Here is a 23,128-nt window from a genome sequence, read left to right on the forward strand (position 1 = left end):
TCATTAAATCTAGTCAAATTGTAGCTTTTTCTACATTTTGTAATGTGAGATTATGCTGCTACTATAAAAAAAATACATTTATTCTAAATCTTTTTATGCGTTTTATGAATGTGACAGAAGTGGTAGATTTACAAGTAAAAAAGTTAAGTCAAAAAGAGGGACACAAAGTTAGTGCTACACTTAAAACTTGGGAGTAAAAAAACTGGTTATTGAATTATTACAACAGCATGATATACATTTAGTTTCTTTTTGTAGCACGCGCAATAAAAACAGAGTCAATAAGGAAATAATTCTTTATGTGGAAAAATAACTTGGGTGTAATTTCTACCTGTCAATACATGTAAATCAGCTTTATGGTTATTACACTCTCATAAAAAATTAGATCTACATTCTGATCTAATGAATGAATTTCAGCCACCTTTAAATCCATTATTTAAACCATTTTACAATTTATATCAGTCTTTCTGAAACAGCTCTAAAGCCATGTAAGATTAAACACACACATAAATGAAGCCAAGTTGTGTTCAATTATTTTTACTTCCACAGAAAAACCAAAATCACAGGTTTTTGTTAAAACAGCAAAACATTTACCACATATTAACTGCAAACACAGATAAATAGGAAAAAAGGCAGTAAAAAAACAAGAGGCACACAAGGTAACATGATTGTGTTCTATTTAAAATACATATATATAAAAAACAACAATAAAATAGATTTGTTCTACAAACTCTGGTCCATGTCTGCTTTACGTTCAAGTTTGGCTTTGTGTGGTTTTTATGGTGCAAATTACATTGTTAATCAACCACTGGTGGTGCGTAAAAAAGGTGAAATTAAAATGAAAACAAGAAAAAAACAACAACCCAAGGTAGAGTTAAAGTTTAAGAATATGAATTTCAGTTTGACCTCTTAATAGCTGCCAAGAGATTCAGTTTTGACTTTGCTTCTGTGTTACTTTGCTGCTTTAGTTTTCACACGTTTAGGTTAGTACCTTGTTTTTACTATTTTAAGTCAGTGGGTCAGTTATTCAAGTTAGCCAGTGCAGCCTAAAATACATATATATATAAAACACACGCACGCACATACACAACAAAGATTTCAATCTCAGGACACTGACTACAAGCAGCCCAAGCTCGTTAACTGGGATTATTTTATAAAAATATGTTTCTAATCTTTATTATTATTATTACATAGTGGATTATTTCCCTAAAACAGGTTGAAAAGGATGACATTATTTCACATCCACTAAAAAAAAAAAAAACTTTTCTTTGTACATCCTCACACAAACCTGAAATATTATCAACTAAAAAGGTTTAGTACCTAAAGATCGGTACCTGAATTTCATAATTCATGCTTCAGCTTTAAGGACATAAAGTTACAGCTTTGCTGACCAACAGCAAACAATTATTGTTAGTTTTATTGTCTTTATACACCAACTTAACATTGCATAACTCTTCCATGTATTAAAGATTTATGTTTTATGACACAAATATTCCAGACTGAACAAGAGCGGCAGCAGCAGCAAGACTCCATTCTCTTAACATGGCAACATTTTTTTTTTTAAATGTTAAATCAAATCTAAACATCTGCAGCAAATTGAACTCTGCTGAGGAAATGTTGACCTTCTGCTGATTTCTGTTGGCAAGGCGTTCCAACCTTTGTCCTCATTTTATGTGCGCAAATGAAACAAAGTGAGTAAGCAGAAAGGTAAAAATACATTCTGACAATACAATTGATATTCAGCATTGTGGTTCAACATGTAAAACTGCAGTCGGTGAATTAATCTCTGATCTTCACACTTGACTCATGTAGTGAGAGCCATTGTCTATCATCCAGTGCTCTGGAGCTTCTTCTGCAGCTTTATGCATGGCTCCTCTTTGGATATCCTTTAAAAGAGAAAACATTACATTTATGTTTAAGGTTCTGATAGTGACAGGCAACAGTGCATTAGCAGAATATTTTCTGCTCAGAGGAAGACCTCTCTGTTTCCAAGTATAATAGGCTTTTTTCAACATAAACTTAAATCTATAAAAAAAAACTAAAATAAATTTAGAAAATAGGCCCACACATGAGAGCCACATTTTCATTTACACTAAAAAGAAAAAAGGTGTATTTTATTTTTTTCCCCTTGTACTTTACATTTATGTCCTGATTTATCACATAAAATCCCAATAAAATACTAGGGATGCACCGATCCACTTTTTTTATTACCAATTCCGAAATAGGAGTATATTTAGCATTTGCCAGTTACCGATTCGATGCAGGAAAAACAGCTGAACTGACTTAAAACGTTTATTTTATTAAACATTTAACAGTGTATCGAATTAGAAATTTATTTAATACTCTGCACACTTAAATACATCAAATAGCTTCACAAGATTGGCCAAACATGTAAAATCAACTTTTAATTTCCCCAGCGCAGGAGTTTAACGGTCAATAAAGAAACTGACAAAAACAAGTTGACCTTGGCCAACATTTAAAAATAAACTAACAAACCTTCTTTAAAATGATTCAGAAAGTGCAAATAGGGAATTCTAAATATAATGTAAAATACATTTTAAAAAGCATGATGTTGCTCTGAGCTCACATCATAGAATTAGACTGAACAGATCTGCCATTATGGATCAGGTGCATTTTCACCGATAGCTGAGCTGACTTTTTTTTTTCAGTATCAGGATCAATACAGATAATATCAGATCGGTGCATCTCTAGAAAACACATTACATTTTGTGACTATGACCTGGCAAAAATGTGAAAAACAGTTCAATGCTCTTGCAAGTCGCTGCATTTTTGTCTTGTAAAAGTAGAATATTACTGCTGTGAAAAGACACCATCACAGTTGGGTTTTCTTACTTGGTCGTGGAGTTTCTGACTCTGGTAGCTGGTTGACTCTCGTGTTGACATGTTTTTGAGCCTGACTGCTCCTTGTCTGTCCAGAGAGCGAGACCGTGGCGTTTTGAACTGACTGCGGCGGTGCCAGGACTTCAGCTGCTCGTTCACCACCTGACGCGGGAGACCATGGCAGCCGTAGTGCACGTTGTCCGTCTGTGCTGGGGGGGTGAGTCTGATGTTAGGAGGCGCAGGCCTCTGTGCTCTCAGGTGGGGAATAGCAGCTTTTCTGTAATAATATTCATATGTGTTGGGGGAGCAAGCCATTTGTTGCGGGATACGGAACCGAGTCAGGTCCATGTCGGCGGGGTAGACCATTTCATCATCGTAATACTGTCTCTGAACCACAGGACTCATTAGCAACCCGGGGTTGCAATGAAAGGCGGTGGGAGCGAGACCTTGAGGTCCATAGCTGCCTTCCGGGCTGCAGAGAGGGGGTGTAGCCTGATACTGTCTGCGTGGATGAGAGGGGAACTCCTGACCCGGGGAGTTGCTGTGAATGGAGAAGGAGCGTTCAGAGTTGCTGTCCTCAGAGCTAGCACAGCTGCTGTAGCTCATCGTAGGAGAATGAGCCTCTGGTAACATTATCTGGTATTCTGTCAGACGTCGCCTGGGACCTCTGGTACGGCCACGCTCCTTATAAAATGACGATTCAGGATTGGACACCCTGAGGGAAAAAACAATAACACAGAAACAGCTCTGATTCAGAGTGCACATGGCAAAAAAGAATGAAAATACACCAAAATATAAAATATATTAATGTTCTCGTCCCAAGAAGAACTTTAAACATGGAGGTGTGTCTGCGATGTGCCTACCTGAGGGAGAGCTGTCTGTGCACACGCATCTCTGGAGTGGAGGGGGTGCTGCTGGACTGGGTGCGGCCCAGTCTCATATGGGACAGTTGTTGAGGTAAGCAAGCCTCCAACGGTGGCAACAATTCAGATTTGGCTGGACTGCTGAACACAAAGCACAGATTTTCCTGTTAATGTTGGGATGAACACTGCAGGGCCTGTGGTTGGAGGACGATTCTGTTCTTAATGTCTCCATATGGATTCGAACTGTTAAGTCTTTTTCCCACTCCTTTTGGAGCTAAATGCATTCTTGTTTATGTCTAAATACAGTATTATTACATAAAACATGAACTGATGAGTCAAACAATGTTCTTACTGTTTGGACATTACTGTATACATTTCTGTGTGGAAGTATATATATTTTATTAGTTCTTTTTTTTTTTTACCTGTATTATGCATTTATTTTCCTCTATGTGGCTCAAAATAAAGCAATAACCAACTGTAATACTACCATAACCACAAACATAAAAACAATACATACATTTGGGAAACAAAAGGGATCCCTCAGAAAAATGTTCTGGGGAAATACATTACTTTTGTTTTCATTTCCGAAGCTTAAAAGTTTTGATCAGCTCCAGAAATTATTAGGATAATGAAGTCTAAATATTTTTACGTAGCCTCCACGTTTAGAGCTTTTCAAACTTGCCTCAAACGTCTGTTTAATTTTTCCAGCGTTTAACTCACTTTTTGCTGCCTAATATAATTTGCCCACACACTTATTGATGCCACAATCAAGACATATGTACTGTTTATTTCCCCTTTCACTGGTCATAATGTTGTGCCTCTTTCTGTGTGTGTTGGCTTTTTGCACCTACAGAGGGCAGTGTCGCACTTTCCAATAGATTGACTTCTACAAAGCAGCATAAATCAGAGCATGAAGTAAAGAGAATTAGCTTTAAAACGGAAACTTTTGCTTTAACCAAGCATCAATATCAATCAATAGGTGAAACGGTAGGTGTAATATTACAAACGACTTATAATCACAGAAATAAAACGTGATTTCCAACCTTCTTATGAGAGGTAAGATGGCTCACTTAATCTAGACTTAAAAAAACACGACCATCGTCATGACGGATGGTCTGTCTCACCTCTTTGTGCTGGAGGAACGCGACTTCTTGCTCTTCTGGTACGGCTGGTCGAGACTGGACTCCGACCACGGAGAGTGCTGGATGGGAGGAGGGTCGTACGCAGGGCTGGAGGTAAAACTCAACTTGGAGTCGACGCTGGGGCAGGGAGACTGACAGGGGTTAGACAGCGGCGACCGAGGAGCCGCTGATGAAGACATGTAGGAGCTGTCGACGCAGGAACGTGAGGACATGGTGAGCAGCCGGGGCGAATCCGTTTCCACTGGATAAGGAAGACCAGAGGATGGCTGCGAGGACTGGCTTGTAACTTCTGGGAGCAAATAAATAATTATGGTAAAGTATTTAGTATAAATGACCGCTGAGCAAAGATTATTTTGGAGCATCTTCTATGAGATGCAACCAGGGAAGGAGTGGTTCACAAAATAGAAACTGAGTCATCCAACGACAACGATGACCTGAATAGTTAGAAAAGCAGGTTTAAAATGATGATTTGATTTGGCAGGGGGAAAAAAAACAAAAAAACTTGGCCTTCTCAGGAAATAAAGAAACAACAACAAAAAAAAGAAAAAAACACCCCACAATGGTACCATAGTGCTTTGGGAAAATAATCAGTGGACTAAACACATAAATCAAATGTTTTGGAAAATGGTGGTGGGGAGGGTGATGGTCCAGGAGGTCTCACTGATTCAGGAGTTGAAAAATTTACCATAAATGATAAAACCATGAAATCTGTTCTCCATCATAAAACCCTAAATGAAAACATCCAGCTGTTAGTGTCTATAAAAAGGAAACTGGGCCCAAAATTCCTCCACTGAGACAAAAGAGACGCATTGTCATTTATCAGAAATGTTGGCAGTTATTAGTTTTAGAGTACAATTACTCTTCTTTCAACAGCAAATCAGTTTTGTTGTACTTGCTGGTTTTGTCTTTGAGATCATAATCTGTTTGATAATCTGAAACATTTAAGGTGCAACAAAAAAAAGTAAAAAACGGAAGAAAATTTGTACGAGTGAACATGTTTTTTAAATCAGCGTATGTTTTATTGCTAATAGCTCAAAATCCAAGGTTTTTCCTCCCACTGTAAAAAATGAAACTAAACTTTTCCATTTGTACAAACCGGGACAAGTTAATTCTTACCTTCATCTTGCACCGCAGAATCAGATAAAGAGCTGTCATCAGATGTGCCAAGATCTGATAGAACAAAGGAAACAAAGCATAAACATTAATATTAAAACAACTGAATCTGACCAAGACAGAGGTATTATTACTTTCGAAATCAGAGGGACTTTTAAAATCTTAAAGGGATTTTTCATCAAACTGTCAGTCTGTGGGTTTTTGTGGTCATGAGTTTCTCACCTTGTTGTGTAACAGTGAGACCGGGGAGTGGCGATGATCGGCCGTGCTCCAGCCGCAGCTGAAAGGCCTTTTCTTGAAGCTTCTTGAGTTTCTTTTCTTCAGTCTTGCTGTGCAGTATCCGACTCTTCCTGACAGACTTGCTCAGGTGACCTTCCTCACAGAGCTTGCGGGCCGCTTCATATATCTTCGTCTGAAGCGCCAAATCGGCATCCACCAGACTCAGCTCTGAATTCTGGAGATTAAATAGCCAGAAATGTTGGATTTCTGCGTCATGCAAAACCGTAAATCTTAGACTCTGCCATCTGAAAATGCACCAGGTACCTCTGATCCCTGAGGAATGTTTTGCTCATCCAGTTTAAACGCAGCGCCGATGCGTCTGCGAATCTGTGGAGGCTTCTCTCCTGGAAGCAGAGGGTAATCCTTTGGCAGCTGACCCGTCAGCTCCTAGACAATAATAATATTAAAAAATAATAATTAGAAAACTCATTAATATCTTAACAACACTGAAAGTTTAATTTTATAGGACAGACAGGGGATTTATTAGACAGTTAATCAAAACAAAAGTTTGTTCAAAATCACAGCCGTTAAATCCCGTGTTTAGTTTCTGTTGCACTCTTTTGAAGGGGTTTATCCAACATCCTCCATGGCGGTTATGAAACAATACACAAAAATCTGTATCAGATCCTTTCCAACGTGTTCAGACAGACACATTCAAAGACTCGGTTGCACAATTCTGCGTGCAACCAAGCAGGGGATTTTGTTTCACAACCGCATATTTTTGAATTTCACTTTCTGACCGAATCGGTTTTCATACCCAGCAAGACGCAGATAAAACAATAAATACATTTTAGGGAAGTTAATTGTCACGGAGACATCGTTCTTACGCAACCGCGTTGTGGTTTATGAATATGTCCTTATTCTTTGTCACCGAGATGTGAGAGAGGGAGTGTGACTCCCATTAGTAAGTGTAAGCATGTCCCAACAGGACTGCCCAGCCCAAGTGTCAACGGGAAACAGCGACCCATTTTGGGATTCCACGTTGGAGCGCCTGTGCATGTCAACACTACAATTGTTTCCCAATATCTCCAGCTTGGAAATTACATGTAATGTGCATGCCAGATTTTATTGAACCCTTCACTCAGCTGGTGTGTAGACAAGGAAAGAGGAAGTTAACGGGATGGTGTGTGAAAACCCCCCCCAAAAAAACAGAAAACAAACAAACCTTGAACTACATTCAATTCTACAGAAATGCTAAGCTTTACCGTTTCCTCTCATCTCTTTAAAGATGTTATCTATGGATTTCCAACAAAAAAAATGATACCAAACAGGATCCTAAAGATATATTACTGCCGTTTCTGCTTCATGTTCCTGGGTTGGTGACGCCACATGAGGCACAATGACCACGACGCTCAGCGAGCATGACAAAACTTTGTATCAGATGAACATCTTCTGAGAGATTTCGACTAATATTCCAAAACATTTGAGAATCACCTTAGTTGAAAGAGTTCAACCATACAGGTCTGAACCAGAGTTTGACTCTTATGACCCCAAGAGACAATGGAAGTTGATATGAATGATAAAAATGAAGCAGAGAAGATGCCAATCTGTAAAACCTTAACCAGTATTTTCCTTAATCTTTTTCCATTTTAGCTCTTGAAAAATTAGCGAGCGCCATTATCTGCTTGTATCACTTTAAGTGTTTATGTTATTCGCCAGCAGAGTGGAGATTAACGCAGTCTGATCTCAATCTGCTTTATCTTAGAGAAGCAACTTTGCACTGTCTGCTGAGCTACGGGAACTTTTTCTACCAAGAAGGAAAAAAAAGTGTCTTACTGACAGGACAGATGAGGATGATAGGACAGGGATTTTTAATTAAATTTCAGAACAGCATGTTTCGACATTTTTCTTAATCAAAGATCTGTAATAACTATAAAACCTTATAAGCTAGAAACATTTCCACAACAAAAAGGAAAAGATAAAATATACCAACTCGTTTTATGGAGAATGTTTGGGCAATTCAATAAAAAATGATTTACAGTTGCTTTTCTTTTTTCCACTTTGCAAAGACAGATTGTTTGCTCGAGAAGTGTCTTCAAGGTTGAAATAAACAAAAATGAGGGTCACATCATGCGTGAACATTTTATATGACCGCAAATGGTGCTGGGAGTGTCCCGACTCCTGGAGAGCAGAAATCAACAACCTTTACAAGCCAAACTGTGGCTTTTGCCCTTGCTACTGGAGAATAAAAAGGTCCAAAAGACCAACTAGACCCTTGTCTAGTTTATAATTAAAAAATAACTGCTTTGTACAAATAGTTTAGCTTATGGTTATTTCCACTGACAGGTTTTAGAACAAAGAAATAAACATCAAATTTGTACAAAAAGAGAACACATTCCTAATCAGTGCTCCATTTTTGTAAAAACTAAGAAGAAAAAAATAACTAATTGGTGACCTGATGCCAAAACAGAAAGAAAAATACCTTTAATTTGACCACTCTGTGTAAATTCTATACAGATATTAATTTTAAAAACTGATAAATAATCTTTGCATTATCTATTAATTAAGAAAGTACATCTAACTTATATTATATTAAGAGTCACTCTGGAGAGGCTGATGACCCATTAGCGGCTAGAAAGGCGTAGCTTTCAGTCCCTTGATCGGCGTTGGGGCAATATATCCCTTTAAAAGGAAACTTTCCTGGGGCAATTACAGGGAAACAGGAGTTCAGATTTTCTCTTTAAACTCCAGTTTAACATGCTTTAACGTCTGTGTTATTGTCAAGTCTTATTTGAAAAAAGTAGACAAACTTTAGTAGAAACAAACAGATATCTCACTGAATATAAAAATACCAACTACAACCACTTCTAACAATTCCTACAATTCCTGAAATTGTAGGAAAAAAATAAATATATTTTTTAAATGATATTCAAGAGATTTCACAAGACAGAAAAATGGAGAATTTTTTACACATGTCTGAAGCAACATTGTGAAAATGTGTGTTTCCACGTAAGATTTCCCTGGAGCTTTTGTGAAACCAACGATGGTTAACAAGCAGTAAAATGAGTCAGCGGCACAAAACTGCCCCACCAATCTAAGCCTTCCTAAGCAGGCAATGAATCATCCACACGCTGACTGCGGATTGGATCGCTTTGATTAAATGTAATATCTTTAGTTTTGTCAAACAAAAACATTGCACATCATTTCAAACAAAATCAATCTTGAACGTTTGTTCTTGAAGAGTTTGTCTTGAGATTGTGACTCACAGCCTCTCGGATGCAGAGCTTCTTCAGCTCCAGTATGCAAATCTCCAGCCGGTCTTGGAGCGCCTGGTGTTTCAGCTTCATGGCCCGCGTGTGTGTGGTCACATCCTTTGCATGCGTAGTAGGACTGTCGGATCCTGTGCCGTGCAACAAGAGAAACGAAACACAACTTAGTTTGAGATCAACAATCGTGATTGTGACTGTCCTAAAGTTCATTACGGAGTGAGTAGTTAATAATAAAGCTCACACGGAGGTAGAACGTAATTAATAAATAACTCAAGTCACGTCAAAACAAAGCAGGAATTCAAAATAAAACATCATAAAAACTTTAATAATCTTATTGTTGGTGTTAATGAGTTTGTCCCCATTGTAACCCCAGCACAGAGAACATTTTGTGAGCGCTGATGTGTTGACTCCGGGTCACGGACATGTTGTTTCAAGCATCACTTTAATTGTTGCTGAACTGCATTGCATTATCGTGACAAGTCAGCGAGCAAACTGAACGCCTGCTCCGTGCACAAAAAAACATGAAAAGCATCCATTGTTTAAACAAAAGCTACTTAATAAGTAAAGGAACGGTTCAAGAATTATTCAAGTGTTGGTGTGAAACTGGACTTCTCTGATTAATTTGTACGAACAAATATATTTATATTTTTAATTCACGTTATATTTTGAAATAATTTTTTTTTGTTGTCTGAGCTAATCTGGTATGAAAACAAGACAGTGGATCAATCAAAATTTTGAGTGGAAAGCCTTTTGTTCATTTGGCGATTAGCCAACACAGCAGTTTGGACAAGACATAACTCTTTAAGTGAAAAATAAACTCCTGGTGCATTCCTCATTAGTGACACCGAAACTGCACAATCAGTATCAGGATCTTTCTAATCGCAGACAATGTTAAGAGTGTGACTGGTGCCGTCTGTAGCCATGGCGACTGATGACATAAAGATTAGTCTCTGGCGTGGGAGGGGCTACTAGCCACAATGCATTGAGTGCTGCATACCTTCAGAGATTACTCGAAGAATCCCTGCAGGTGCTGACAAACATCTGAGGTGCAACAGGAAGAGAACGTGACAGCACGACAATAGGCTAAAGATTCCCCCCATTTTCAGACACAATTCCCCTTTTCAATGTGGACTGACACGTTTTCATTGTGCGAAGCAGAAACCACGTGGCTCAATTAAAGCTCACGGAATGTCAGAGAGGACAACGTATCAGTAGACAGCAGCGGGTGCAGAGAGATAAGAGTTTAGGTTTCATGCAAGTTCAGATAAGAAATGGTGACTGACTTATTCACGAGGATTGTAATTTAGTTAATATTTATCGATTCATATTTATTTAATAAGCTTTGAATATGGATTGTATCGGCTGCTGGTAGCAGTGTGCAATCTGTCCACTGAGACTCCATTGAACAGGATGAATATGTTACTGGTGTGAAAAGAATGTATTCATGACAAAGGGGATAACAACAAATATTCATACTTGTGTGCTGGATTAACAATTTGTGCGCATCCAACTTTACATTTTCTATTCAGAACCATTAGTGTTGGGTTAGCAGTCCAAGAGATTGAGAGCGAAACATTAATGATAAGATCTGTCAAGAAACATAAACTAACGTCAAAGATTCATTTTTGATTTTACTTTTGAGTCTAACCAAAATTAAACTCATTTGCTTTACAAAAGAAGTAAACAAATTCAACTCGAGTCCATTTAAGCACATATTCAGCGAGACTTGTATTGCAAAAAAAGTTTTAAAACAGAAGTTTCAAATGCTGAATAATAAACAAGACATGTAAAATCAGACAGCAATTTAACCTTCCTAAAGTCAAAGGAAGCATAAGAAGAGTTATATGTTTGTAAGATAATCAATTTGATGGTGACATGTCTAAATACATCTTTAAATTATGAATGCATCCATGTGAAGAAGTTTAAAGTGGTAAAAGAAAAACTTTGTTTCCTCCGTCATAAAATCCGTATTTATCAAACATCAAATTCTACTAACAAGCACACCCTAATAAATAGAAATAAAAAAAATGGACATAAACAACAAAATGCTTTTTTTGCAGCTTGCTGCAACATGCCAACATTACCTAAATAAAGAAATGCTTACAATAACATCAAAAACAGCACTAACTGAGATTGCCTTAAGTGATGTAATTCAAGTCAGAGTTTATTAGATCCAGGAACCAAAAGTTTCACAATGAGCAAATCAGCAGGTCATGCAGTTACATTTAAATATAGAGGGCATGTCTGCACAGGCACTTCCTCAATTCTAACACAGGCTTTCATCTTTATTAGCTTATATGGAAATACCACAAATCCTATTATTGCTTGGGAGGCAAAATAAGCAGCAGGTACTTCTGTGTGGATCATCTAGTCAGAAAAAGAGAAATGCTAAATCAGTGTGATCATTTAATCCAAATCAAGAGTCGGGACAGACTAGTCAGTTTTGAAATGGCTCTGAGTATACCAAACAACTTCTTTTCATTCACAAAATTGATCATTTGCACTCAACTTTAACTGTCTGTGGTTACCAATTCAAACTCATTTGATTTAGACTGTAAAGGAGAGAAAGAAAAACACCATATCCAGTATAATGTTTTTGAATTCAGAGGAAGGCCCAGTCATGTTGAGACCCGGCTGTCGGCCTGACCTGGACAAATAATGAGCTTCAAGCCTGAGGAAAAAACATGGTTGGACAGTCAGGTGCTCCTGTTATCTCAACCAAAGACATTAAACTATGATTAATGATACAGGCCTATTACTGCTAGTACAGAGCTGTCATCATAAAAAGCATTGCTTCACTCATCTGGTATGTCTTCTTTGCACGACCTGCTGAAGGTACAGCGCATTTGTCAGAACTAACAATTGTAACAAACAAGGTTTTCCTGAGCTTGATGTGTAATTTTAACACCTTTTTAATGTCTAAGCACTAGTTTTTGCATCTCAAATCACTTAAAAGTTGTGCCTTGCTTATATGAGTCTCCTAAATTAAAAAGCAGTTCAGCAGCTTGTCTCATGTTTTTGTAGAGCTCTAATGCTGCATTTGCTTTGTCTTGGAAGTCAAAGCTTAGATATGGGAACGATGTCTCACTACTGTCAGGCTTGCCGTATCAGTAAGATGGATAGCTGCTGGGATTTATTAGATGTTTGCTAAAACAACAAGCCATATTTGCGAACACATTAGAATAACAATCACAGGGTCTCTGGTCTGTTTGACACCAGAAGTGCTGGAAAAAGAAGTAAAAGTAAATATTTGAAGCAAAGCCAAAAGACAACCAGCGTTTAAGAACCAATTTGGAAATTACATCCATAGACGGCTGTGGGTGTTTCTGGTAATATCAAATTAAATAGCAGGAAGATAAGAGACAGTGAGCTCATGCTATTGCAGAGATTTAAGACTTTTCATTAATGTTATAGAGCTCCGTTTTACTGTCTGTTTTACATTAAGTTGATAAAAAAATAAAGTTTTAAATGTAGCATTTGGATTGGTTGTTCGTCTCCTTAGCTCCTGATGAAAGCAGCTGATAATAATAATGACAATAAAGAAAGAAAGAGGTTAAGGACTGGAACAAGAGTTTCTATTGGTGGAAACACAAAGAACAGGTGCTAAACAAGTTCCAGTACCAGTTTATGAATAGAACTGGTTTGGTAAAAAAAATGCAGGTGTGTTTAACGTAATATACCCATAAGATGTGCAAACAAGAATCTCGACAGAGGGTTATAAGCGCAGCAGCCATATTGAATCAGCAGAAGGAATTTTACTCTTGGGAGACGCGTTTTTTTTTTTTTTTTTGGTTTTCCAACAAGAAACATAGAAATTCATGTCATTAATAATTACTCAACATTTTCACCAATTCAACAACAACAATTTTTTACCTGAATGAAGAATGATGCCGCTGTCCGTGTCGCTGATTTCTCCAGTGACTTCCATGTCAGCTGATCGACTTCTTGCTACTGGTTTTCGATTGAAGCAAACGATAAGAGCCACACCATGCCCTGTGAAGTACAACACCAGGCAATGTTACATTAAACTTTAAAATAAACACAAAAAAGAAGTGTAGTTTGTGGAGTCTTTGGGATAAACGTCATGGTCAAATTGGTAATAATTGCTGACGAAAGGAAACTTATTTTTATGAGTATAAAAATAGTTATAAATACTGCAGGTCACAGTATTTATGTGACCTGCAGTCACATAAATACTGTGACTGCAGGTCACTGTGCTACTAACTGTGCCAGTTAGTAGCACAGTTGTAAACAGCAGTAGTCGCAGTAAACAGCAGTAGTCGCAAACTTTCAAACGTTTCCCTTCATACCATTCCTTAAAGTGCTGGAGGGACGGAAGATTTCTCTGGCTTTATGTAGCAACAACACAGCCCCCAACATATTTTTCTCTCGCTCAACAAGGACAAATTTGGCTGTTTGCAAATATTTCTTATTGAGAAAACACAATGGTCATGGTGTGGAAACCAAGGAGAAAAGCATCCATCGTGCTGCTATTGGCATGTCTGTAACACAGCGGAGTGCTGGCTGGTTACTGACCAGCTAATATCAACGTCAAAGTGCTGGTTTGCATTTACAAAATAAAAAACACTCCTAAATTTAGCTCTACATTATTTACATTTGGTATAATAAAAAATGAATGGTGTAAAGTTATTTAGATTTTTGTGTTAATACAGTGCGTTCCCGAAACTCAAGTTATTTTTACTCAGGGTTATCAGACCTTCAACAGACTGCAAGAAATTTCTGAAGCATGTTTTGCCAACAGATGCCTAATTATCTCACTAATTTAATAGAGAGGGTTGACACAAAACTGCAAATATTTACAAAATTGAAAAGATGAATAGTTTTCCTTCATAAATCAGACAGGCAGCCAGGACAAACATGAGCAAAACGTTCTTTCCCAGCATTACCTAATCTTGCGACCTGTTGCTTCAGTGATTCAGGTGTGACGTGCCTTATTGACCTCACAGACAGGTGTAGTCAGCGTCTTCAAGAGAGTGAGTACATACACATGTTGCTCTGTCTAAGGCGTTTCCTGTGACTACATGTTTGTTAACACTCTGATGATTGTTAGCTCAGTCCGTGTAATAACTGAGACATAAATCCACCTGATGTCAAAGAGAGACCGACTGTGAGGCTTGTTGGTTCGATTATTAACCAGGAAAATGAAGGAATGCGATGGTGACCGCATTCCAGCACACAGGAGAGGGTCACTCCAGCTAACACCAGGAGGCTCCCTGCTGCCTTTGGATAGATAAGCTACATACTGATGGTGCTGCTGGCACATGATGACACTGAGGAACATACAGGCATTAGTAAAACGTCTCCCATTATCATTCAGGGCATGACAAGCAGATGACAAACTGCCTCCACAAATCTCATGACTTTGAAAATTTTGCACCATCAAACCACAGATAAGCTGCTGGCGTCACTGCAGAAATTAAGGGAAATCACTAATACACAAGAGGCTATAAAAAGAAAATTATCCAGATGATATTTCAAACAGAACAAGGTAAGACGAGTTTAAGAAAAAAGCCATCTTGACCAAATTAAAAAAAAAAAAAAATCTCAAATATCTGCAGATAGCAGAACTGAGGTGCTAAAACGTAAAAGCTAGATTATAAACAGTGTGAAAGCAATTCTGATTAGCTAAACAAAAATTGGTAAAAAAAAAAAAACAAAACATGTTATGACATTTATGAATTAGACAGATTTCCTTAAAAATAAAACCTCTACTGCCAGCAACTAGAAAAAGATCCCAGAACTACAAGTGGAATTCACCATCAGCCTCTTTTGTGAAGTGAAAATGCTGCAACTTAGGAGAAATTGCTTTTTAATAAAACAAAAAGAGATAAAAAGTCAGTTTGGAAAAGTTTGTAATTATCCCGTTAAATTACTTAAACAGCCACATGAAATAATATTTCACTCTCTTCAAACCTGCATCACTTCCACAGCTAAGCTGATTTCTCTAGAATACGAAGAGAAATACCACCTGACAGGTCTTAACCTCTGAGCATTAGAAGTTCCTCGTTTCTCATTATCTGGTTCAAACTGAGATAAACATGTTATCAATTCATTTATTATGCATTGAACAACTTAAAAACTTAAAACTTAAACAGCTGAAGCAGTGAAAAGCCCCGAACGTTCAGTATTGTGATGTCTGAAGAACGCAAGGTGTTTGAGAAACAATTTTTCTGATAAGGGCTAGACAAAAGAATATTTCTGAAGCATAAATATTCATTAACTCTATAGTTTTCAAATATTGATACAGTTATGTGATGTAACCCCCCCACTTTTTTTTAAATGAAAAAGTACAACATATTCTACATCGTAAATAAGGAAGCAGATGAAAGCAGATGTTTCTCAGGCACTTCCAGCCAAACAACAATAAGAAATGCACTTACTCTGTGGGAAACGTAAGAAAAACAGCCAAAGTCAAAGAGGTGAAATAATCCCCCTGAGAATCCGTGACTTGAATGTTAAGAAAAATGTGAGCGGTGTGGAGTCTGGACAGGAATGAGCGACTCGCCCACAGAGCGCGGCGCTTTCTGGAGAGGAGTGGCTGCATTCAGAGGGCTGAGCGCTTTAAACACGGTGTCGGATGACCCGACTCCACTGGCAGAGTTTGAAACTGTGTCAACAACAATGACCAACACACTGAAGAATTACACCTAGCATCACCCTCCTATCAGCACTCGCTAACACACGAGTGGCAACTTGATCAAAACTGTTTTCCTTCACATTCACTACAGCTCTAATGAAACCAAGCAGTTTACCGACTAAAAATAAAGTAACAAGCAAATTAATCTGTCAGCTGATCATCAGAAAAGCAAAACAAATGGGGCAGCTCAAGAAATACTCTCATTTTTAATATGTTGTGACCAATGTTTGATATTCCCACCCATGCTTAGTCTATCTTGACGATTCCAGCAAGTCATCCGTCTTGAACAGTACTGCTCACCGTTTCCTGTGACAACTTGTTTATAGGCTCAGATTTGAGGGAAAGATTGAAAAGTGTCTCTCAGAGACGACTAAAGACAAACTTTCTTTAATCCAGTGCTTCCCAAACTTTTCCGCTTCCAATCCCCAAATAGCAATGCAGCGTGTGACTGACTAGTAAAGCTTGCGCATACAAGAATTTGGCATCAATTAAACATTGGTATAATAAAAATAAAACCCACACCAACTTATCTTGTCAATTTTTAAGCATGTTTTTATCTCTTCTAAGATAAAATGGCATAAAAACATTTTAATTAAGGTCCTTTTATATGTCGTTTACTTTGATTTCCAAAAAGAAGCTCCACAGTTCCTGGTTTGGGCTCGCCACCCCCCTTTCAGGAACCACTGCTTTAATTAACGGTTTTAAAAGATTTTATGACTTTAGAAGCTATTTTACTGGTTTTCTGATAATTACCATTCTAGCTTGTTTTCCAACGTCAGTGATTCAGGCATGCAAGTAATTTTGACTACTGCCACCTCCTGGTTGTGGAATACAGGATTCCTGCAAGTTTCAGTAAAACAAAGTTAAGAGTTTACAGACTTTTATAAGACCATGATTTAAATTTGAGATATATCTGAATTATGATATAAACTCAATAAAAACGTAATTTGCATTATAGCACACATTTAATCACGAAAGTATTCATCTTCTAGGTGATTTAGATTTAAAATTATTTTAGTTCAACCAAGAAGTTTGTGTCCAAAAGCAGACAAGTATCTCTTGACAGAACAATATAAAAGAAGAATCAATAATAATAAAAAAAACTTTTGTTTTCACATTTCAGAAAATGAAATTATGAAATTATTTATGTCCTTCTCAATAATGAGTGGTAAAATAGTTCCTGGAGCTACAACAATCGAACGTTTGGCCTGTTTCTCCTGGTAATGTCGTCTTTAGGAGATGAGTGCTACATCTTTGAAGTTGGAAAGCCTCTTTGTCATCACTCTAATCTTTTACTTCTTCAACAGATTCAAGTTGGGCCTCTAATTTGGCGACTTCAAAATGTTATTTCTTCCACTCACAAGCCACGTGTTGGTAAAATTAAACAATTAGTTTAAACCTGAATCTGAAAGGTCTTGAGGTTGGCTCATTTTGGAGTTTACGCTGTTTAACATATTTCAAATTGTTTAATAATGTAGGTCAGTTTTTTATTCAAGGGTTTAAGCAGTATACAGTAAGCTTCATTAACAAATACCAACAAACTAGAAATATATATATATATATATATATATATATATATATATATATATATATACTTACTCCGGGTAAGGTAGGTGGAGTGTTTTGATTTTAATAGATTGAACATAAAATATGCCGGTTTCAGAACCAGAATTATTTAGTGGTTTTGTAGGAAATGCAACATTTCATTTACTGCTGTCTTCACAACTTGTAGTCGGTGGAAAAAGCAACAAATGAACAAATATAGAAATCATAAATTTCAATTTAGGATCCAATATGAAAAATCTAGACATATTTAAGTCTTTTTAAAACCCTGTTAACAGTACTTAAAACAAGAATCTGTAATTATCTCGTAACTCTTTATATGCGTGTCGCCACTTAAACATGCCCACTTGACGACCTGCTTTCAGAACAACCCAGAGGATGTTTTGTGGCCTGTCATGTAAAAACATATGGAGAAGCAAATGGCAGCGGGAAGTCCACATGATTTAAGCAGACTCGCAGCACCTGCTCCGCTCCTGCATGGCTTAAATTCATTCTGAATCTACACATTCATTTTGGCTTTCCAGGAATGTTGGGTCTCAGACATGTAGCAAAAGGTCCGGCGATTCCCAGACATTGGAGAGTCAGATCTCAAATGACATGGCACCGAGGAAGCAGCAGCAGCTTTAGAGGTTGTAGTTTTAGGTTAGCAACATGTATTACATTCAGCCTTGACGGCTGCGAACACAACTGGACACGTGAAAAATACTGGGCCTCCTATTGTTCTGGCATGCCAAACCTTGAGAAGTTGAAGGAAGGTAATTTCCGTGGAGAAATCTTTATTGGATGATTCATGTCTGTTTCACGACTTCCGTTCGGAAAACAAAAGCAGAACTGCCATTTCTGTTTAAATAGCCTATTAAATAAAGACTTCCTCATTAAAGTAATACTGATGTAACAAAACAATCAAAAACTGATATTTGTGAAAAACGTACGCATGTTCACAGGACTTACAACAAAGGCGAAGACCACAAAAACACAAATAAACTTCTTGATGGCAGGAAGGGACTATTTTAGAAAAACTTGGGTTGGGTTGAGAGAAGGCAGCAGGGAAAAAAAAAAATCTTTTTCATCCCAAACAGAAGCAGCATATTGCATAAACATGCTGTAATCCAAACAGTCTGATAACCCCAACTGAGGGAAGTGCTGTCATAGTAGTGAATAATGACCTATTCTGGCCCTGGGAAACTACAGTCAAGGTTTTACGAACACAAATATGTCTTGTGGGAGACATTTTCTAAAACGCTACTTTAACACAACTTCCACCCAGGGCCGAGGAGGTAACCAGTTGCTGGATGTGGTGGGTAGTTTAGATAAACGACAAGTCCCAGAGAGACAGAGGGCAGCTTTGTGTCGGCTACACAGCAGCTGACAAAACTAATTCTTTACATACTCTTGAGTACTTTTTTAAGTTCATGGCTACATGTGGAGCCTTCAGTGACAGACGATCACACTCGGAGCCGCCGTCTTCCTTCTCAGCTTTTCTCCTGTAATTAACTTCGTGTTTATGAGAATCCGATGATGATGTGAAAACAAGCTAAAGCTCCCCGCCCAGATGTGTCGTGTAAATCCACACTGCAAAAGCTTTGGGCTTAACATGTGAATGTTATTTTACACGTGGAGAAATAAGTCGTTTAAGGTTTTTGATGCAATATATGTAAACTTGGTTTTGGAACATGATTTAAACATGCGTCTAATTACCGTCCAGTTTATTTATACCCATGCATCACTTGTTAGCTGCATTCCTTCAACCCCACCCTCCCATATCCTCAGCAGGAATCCCTTCATCCTTTGTCTCTTCCTCCATTTTATCTCATCTTCCTCATTTATCTCTTCAAATTTCCCTGCCTTATTCTTCTTTTTTATTCACTCAGATGCCCTAAATTTCCGTCTTTTTCTACGTTTCACATAGGAAATTGACTGGAAGTATGAAACTCTACGCCACCCAAAAAGAGTCTCCTCCTCCTCCCAATCCTCCACCAGATGACTCTGCATCACATCCAGTTCACTTCAGCTGCATCCTGTAGATAATCTTTTTGTTTTTAAATATGTAACTAACTTTGTTGTAGCTCGGTCCTCCTAGTAAAGTTTCTATAGAAATGGTAAAAAATTAGATTAAAAAAAATTATTTAACATTCAAAACATGAGTTAAAAACAAAGTAAATATGATGACAATTTAAGTTTATTGTGGAGTTTGGCATTGTGAATTTAAAATTTTTTTTTATGAAGTGCAAATTAATTTGATTGAAAATTAGAGCATGGAAACGACAAAACTCACATATGATCAAGATGGGAGTTGTAGAAAAACAGCTCATAATATTTTTACTCATTTAATTAATGACATGAGCTATAACCTATAACAACTTCCACACTGTAATAAACCATATCTTTATTTATTTCCAGAATATTTCATGTACTGCGCTTGAGTTCATTTATTCTTCTCATGCTTTTCAGGAACCTTAACATACTTTCACATGCTTTAAGTCTCAGCTTACAGTTTTGTGGTGTGCAATAAATACCACATTTGCATGATAAAACGGTCAAACTAAACTTAAATAGTTAAAAAATTTTTAAAGAAGATTTAGACAATCCAAAAATGTTATAATTGTCAGCTTTAATTATGTTGTTTTTGTGGACATTTGGAGCTTAAAAACATATTGAAACATGTTTGAATAACTGCAGATGCCTTCAGTGGCTTTTGTTTCTAGGCTTGATGATCACAAGCCTAGAAAACGTACTAAGTCATAAAATAGGACCATGACCTAAAGAAGACTTGAACCTTGTGATAAAGACCAGAAGCTCTTAAAAAATGTTTTTCTGTTACAACAACAAAGACATATTTTGTCTTCCATGAAGAATTTATTTCAACCAGTTATTAATTTTTCATGTTTCGTACGTCTTCACAAACCCTCAACATCCTCAAACTTGGTAGTATGACAATTTATGCTAACCTGATGCAAAAGGTGAACACTCAATTATTCACCTCTAAACCAGTCAATCACTCATGTGTGTTTTGGCAACACTCATATCTGTGGCTGCCGAGGAAACCCAACCAGAGGAATGCAAGTCTGAACCGAGTGGGGATACTCAGCGTGGGTTTTTAATGACCGTCCCACTGGCAGGTCTGTGAAGCTGAGGGGGTTAAGCCACTTGCCCCCAGGTCAGAGCTCAGGAATGCATAAACTGCAGAGATATTTCATTGCACAGAAATCACACGCTAACTAATGAGAGTGCTGCGGGGTGGAAAGGCTTTTCGCTGACTGAAGCTAAAGCTACGTTCATACAGGAATCAATGCTGCAAATATTTGGGTCACTGGAGTTAAAACTTGGTGTTAATTTACCTTTCACTCGTTACATTTCTGGGATTGAGATCTCACTTTACTGCCCGTCATAGTTGTGAAGTCTGGTTTATTTGCATAGCAAATTTCTGCAACAAGCAATTCACAATGCTTGACACGATACACTTGAATTTTTATGACACAAATTTGTAAGACGTTGTATTAAACCTTTTGAAAACGTGATTTTCAAACCTCAACAGCTTGCGTTTAAACTGCCTTGACCTTTTTTGTTCCCGTCTAGTCAAAGAGGATGTTGCAGGCTTATAACTTCTCTGTCCACTCTATCTTTACACTGTTCTACTTCTTCTCTTCTGCTTTGTGGACAAATGACAAGAGATGAAGCCCAGAATTACAAGTAGAGCAAGAGCAAATAAACACAAAGAAGTGGCGACTGGGACCCTTTCATGGTAGTTTGACTTCATGTACACATTAACATGGTTGAAGCCATCACAGTAAAAATAAAGCTCAAACTCTTTAAATTCTCTGGTTTATGCATTTTAAGGGCATACATGTTTCAAACTTTTCCATATCTTTGGTTTTCTCTTTGCTTATTAAATAATGACTTCTCTGGCATCTAGTTTTCTACCCATGAGGTTAGATTTAAATAAAAGTTTAACCTGGTGAATACCGAATCATTTACACATTAAAGGAAAAATGTAAGCCTCAGTTTCTGGAGTGTACTTACAAAGAACTATGATAAAACCTGGACTTTTCCCTTGACATTAAAACAGCCGGAGCTAAGCCAAGCAAAGTGTTGCAACTTCTGTATCAAAGAGAAAGCATTTAGGAAAAGGATGTTCTGACTAATTCACAGTTTAATCTAGTTTCTTTATACTTCCTGTTTGCCTGACTACCAGAGGATGAAAGTTCAATGCTCCTTAGAGTCTATGACTCTTTACCAAAGTTCACCAGTGACTAACAGCTGAATTAATCCCACACATCATCTTGATGCTGGAGCTGCTTCAAGCATTCAGCATACAGAGGTGAATGAATCTTCCATTAATGCAGACTGAGCACACAGAGGGTAGCGTCATTATGTGGTGTTGATATTTGGTCAACACCAATAACAACAAGCAGGAAGGTGAAGCTAGACAACTATTTAGTTACCATAATGTATGTTTATATACTGTCATAAATTTCAATATGCAACAATGTGATAGGGTATAAAGTCAAAAGTATATAAACTCCAAAACATTGACAACTACATACAGCAACATAAAACACATCACTTAATGCAAGTATCCTAAATAAACCTTTCAAAGTGACTTTTTAAATGTATATTTGAAACATTTTACTAAAGGGATAAGTAATGTAAATACATTTCACTACAGACTTGGCTCTGCTTAGTTTAGCTTTTTATTGAATCAAGACATATTCATATTATAAATGTTACAAGACACTAAAAAGTATCTCTCTATAAAACGATATTTTAAAATATATTCACAATGGAGATAAACTGTAATGTTTATCAGCTTTACACACTACCTGTATCTACAACACCGCAAACCAGAGGAATGATACTCTTTTTTTAAACTTCCAACTTATCAGATTGATTTTCTTGAGCAGCCACTATAACCTTCAAAGCACAGAGTATAAGCATAACCAAAGAAACCCTGAAAGTACATCATGTAATCAGTCAGCAGCATTAAGTTGCTGTTGGGCCGCAACTTTGAAGGAGTTTCTGAAAGTTTACTGCCCCTCTTCAACTAAGCATTCCCCCTCTAAAAACACCGATCATCTCTCTTAAGTTACCACCACCCATGGAAAACTATGATTTTAAATGAGCGTCTTTCACAAACAATAGAAATAAAAAAAAACACAAAACGTTAGAGATTTTTCTCCCCTTACCTCTGCGGCCAGTTAGCTTGCTAGCATCGTGTCCCAGCTACATCCATACAGTCAGCGCTCCATCGGCTGCTCGCATCCTCCCAGATTTAACCTGGAAGTTTATTCTTTGCTCCGACTAAAAAAGCAATGAAAACACCGCCAAGTTTCTATGTCAGGTAAAATTTCTAATTACTACGACAAAACCCCGAACATAAAGCTAAATTTAGTCCCCCAAACGCAGCCGTTGTTGAATAAGATTCTCCAAGAGCTCAGTAAAGTAATGTAGTGTTGCCTTCACGTA

The 23,128-nt window shown here is 37.5% G+C and overlaps 1 protein-coding gene across 3 annotated transcripts; it reads right to left on the minus strand.

Annotated features, from left to right (window-relative positions):
- Nucleotides 1-518: 518 nt before the first annotated feature.
- On the minus strand, nucleotides 519-23,128 carry inavab (innate immunity activator b). Of its 3 annotated transcripts, none has more exons than XM_008409994.1 (10): nucleotides 22,849-23,128; nucleotides 13,318-13,437; nucleotides 9,442-9,575; nucleotides 6,500-6,622; nucleotides 6,179-6,410; nucleotides 5,960-6,013; nucleotides 4,826-5,132; nucleotides 3,702-3,842; nucleotides 2,851-3,553; nucleotides 519-1,883 (listed from the first exon to the last, which is right to left on the minus strand). In XM_008409994.1, exons 2-10 carry the CDS (start codon nucleotides 13,370-13,372, stop codon nucleotides 1,791-1,793), a joined length of 1,842 nt encoding a protein of 613 aa, XP_008408216.1. In that variant the 5' UTR covers nucleotides 13,373-13,437; nucleotides 22,849-23,128; the 3' UTR covers nucleotides 519-1,790. The 3 variants fall into 3 exon arrangements, with proteins under 3 accessions (XP_008408216.1, XP_008408218.1, XP_017160140.1); XM_008409996.1 differs by lacking the exon at nucleotides 22,849-23,128 and adding an exon at nucleotides 15,846-15,994 and having other exon boundaries at nucleotides 3,702-3,839; XM_017304651.1 differs by lacking the exon at nucleotides 22,849-23,128 and adding an exon at nucleotides 15,846-15,994.

The sequence above is a fragment of the Poecilia reticulata genome, linkage group LG5 (genome assembly GCF_000633615.1).
Source record: "Poecilia reticulata strain Guanapo linkage group LG5, Guppy_female_1.0+MT, whole genome shotgun sequence".
Classification (NCBI taxonomy): Eukaryota; Metazoa; Chordata; class Actinopteri; order Cyprinodontiformes; family Poeciliidae; genus Poecilia; species Poecilia reticulata.

What these genes read in the sequence shown, in the direction of transcription:
- inavab (XM_008409994.1), bottom strand. Translation starts at nt 13,372, where the DNA reads ATGGAAGTCACTGGAGAAATCAGCGACACGGACAGCGGCATCATTCTT. An exon ending in CGTTCCTCCAGCACAAAGAG is followed by an intron (nt 3,843 to 4,825) that starts GTGAGACAGACC and finishes CTTTGTGTTCAG; the next exon opens with CAGTCCAGCCAAATCTGAAT. An exon ending in GTCAGAAACTCCACGACCAA is followed by an intron (nt 1,884 to 2,850) that starts GTAAGAAAACCC and finishes TCTCTTTTAAAG; the next exon opens with GATATCCAAAGAGGAGCCAT.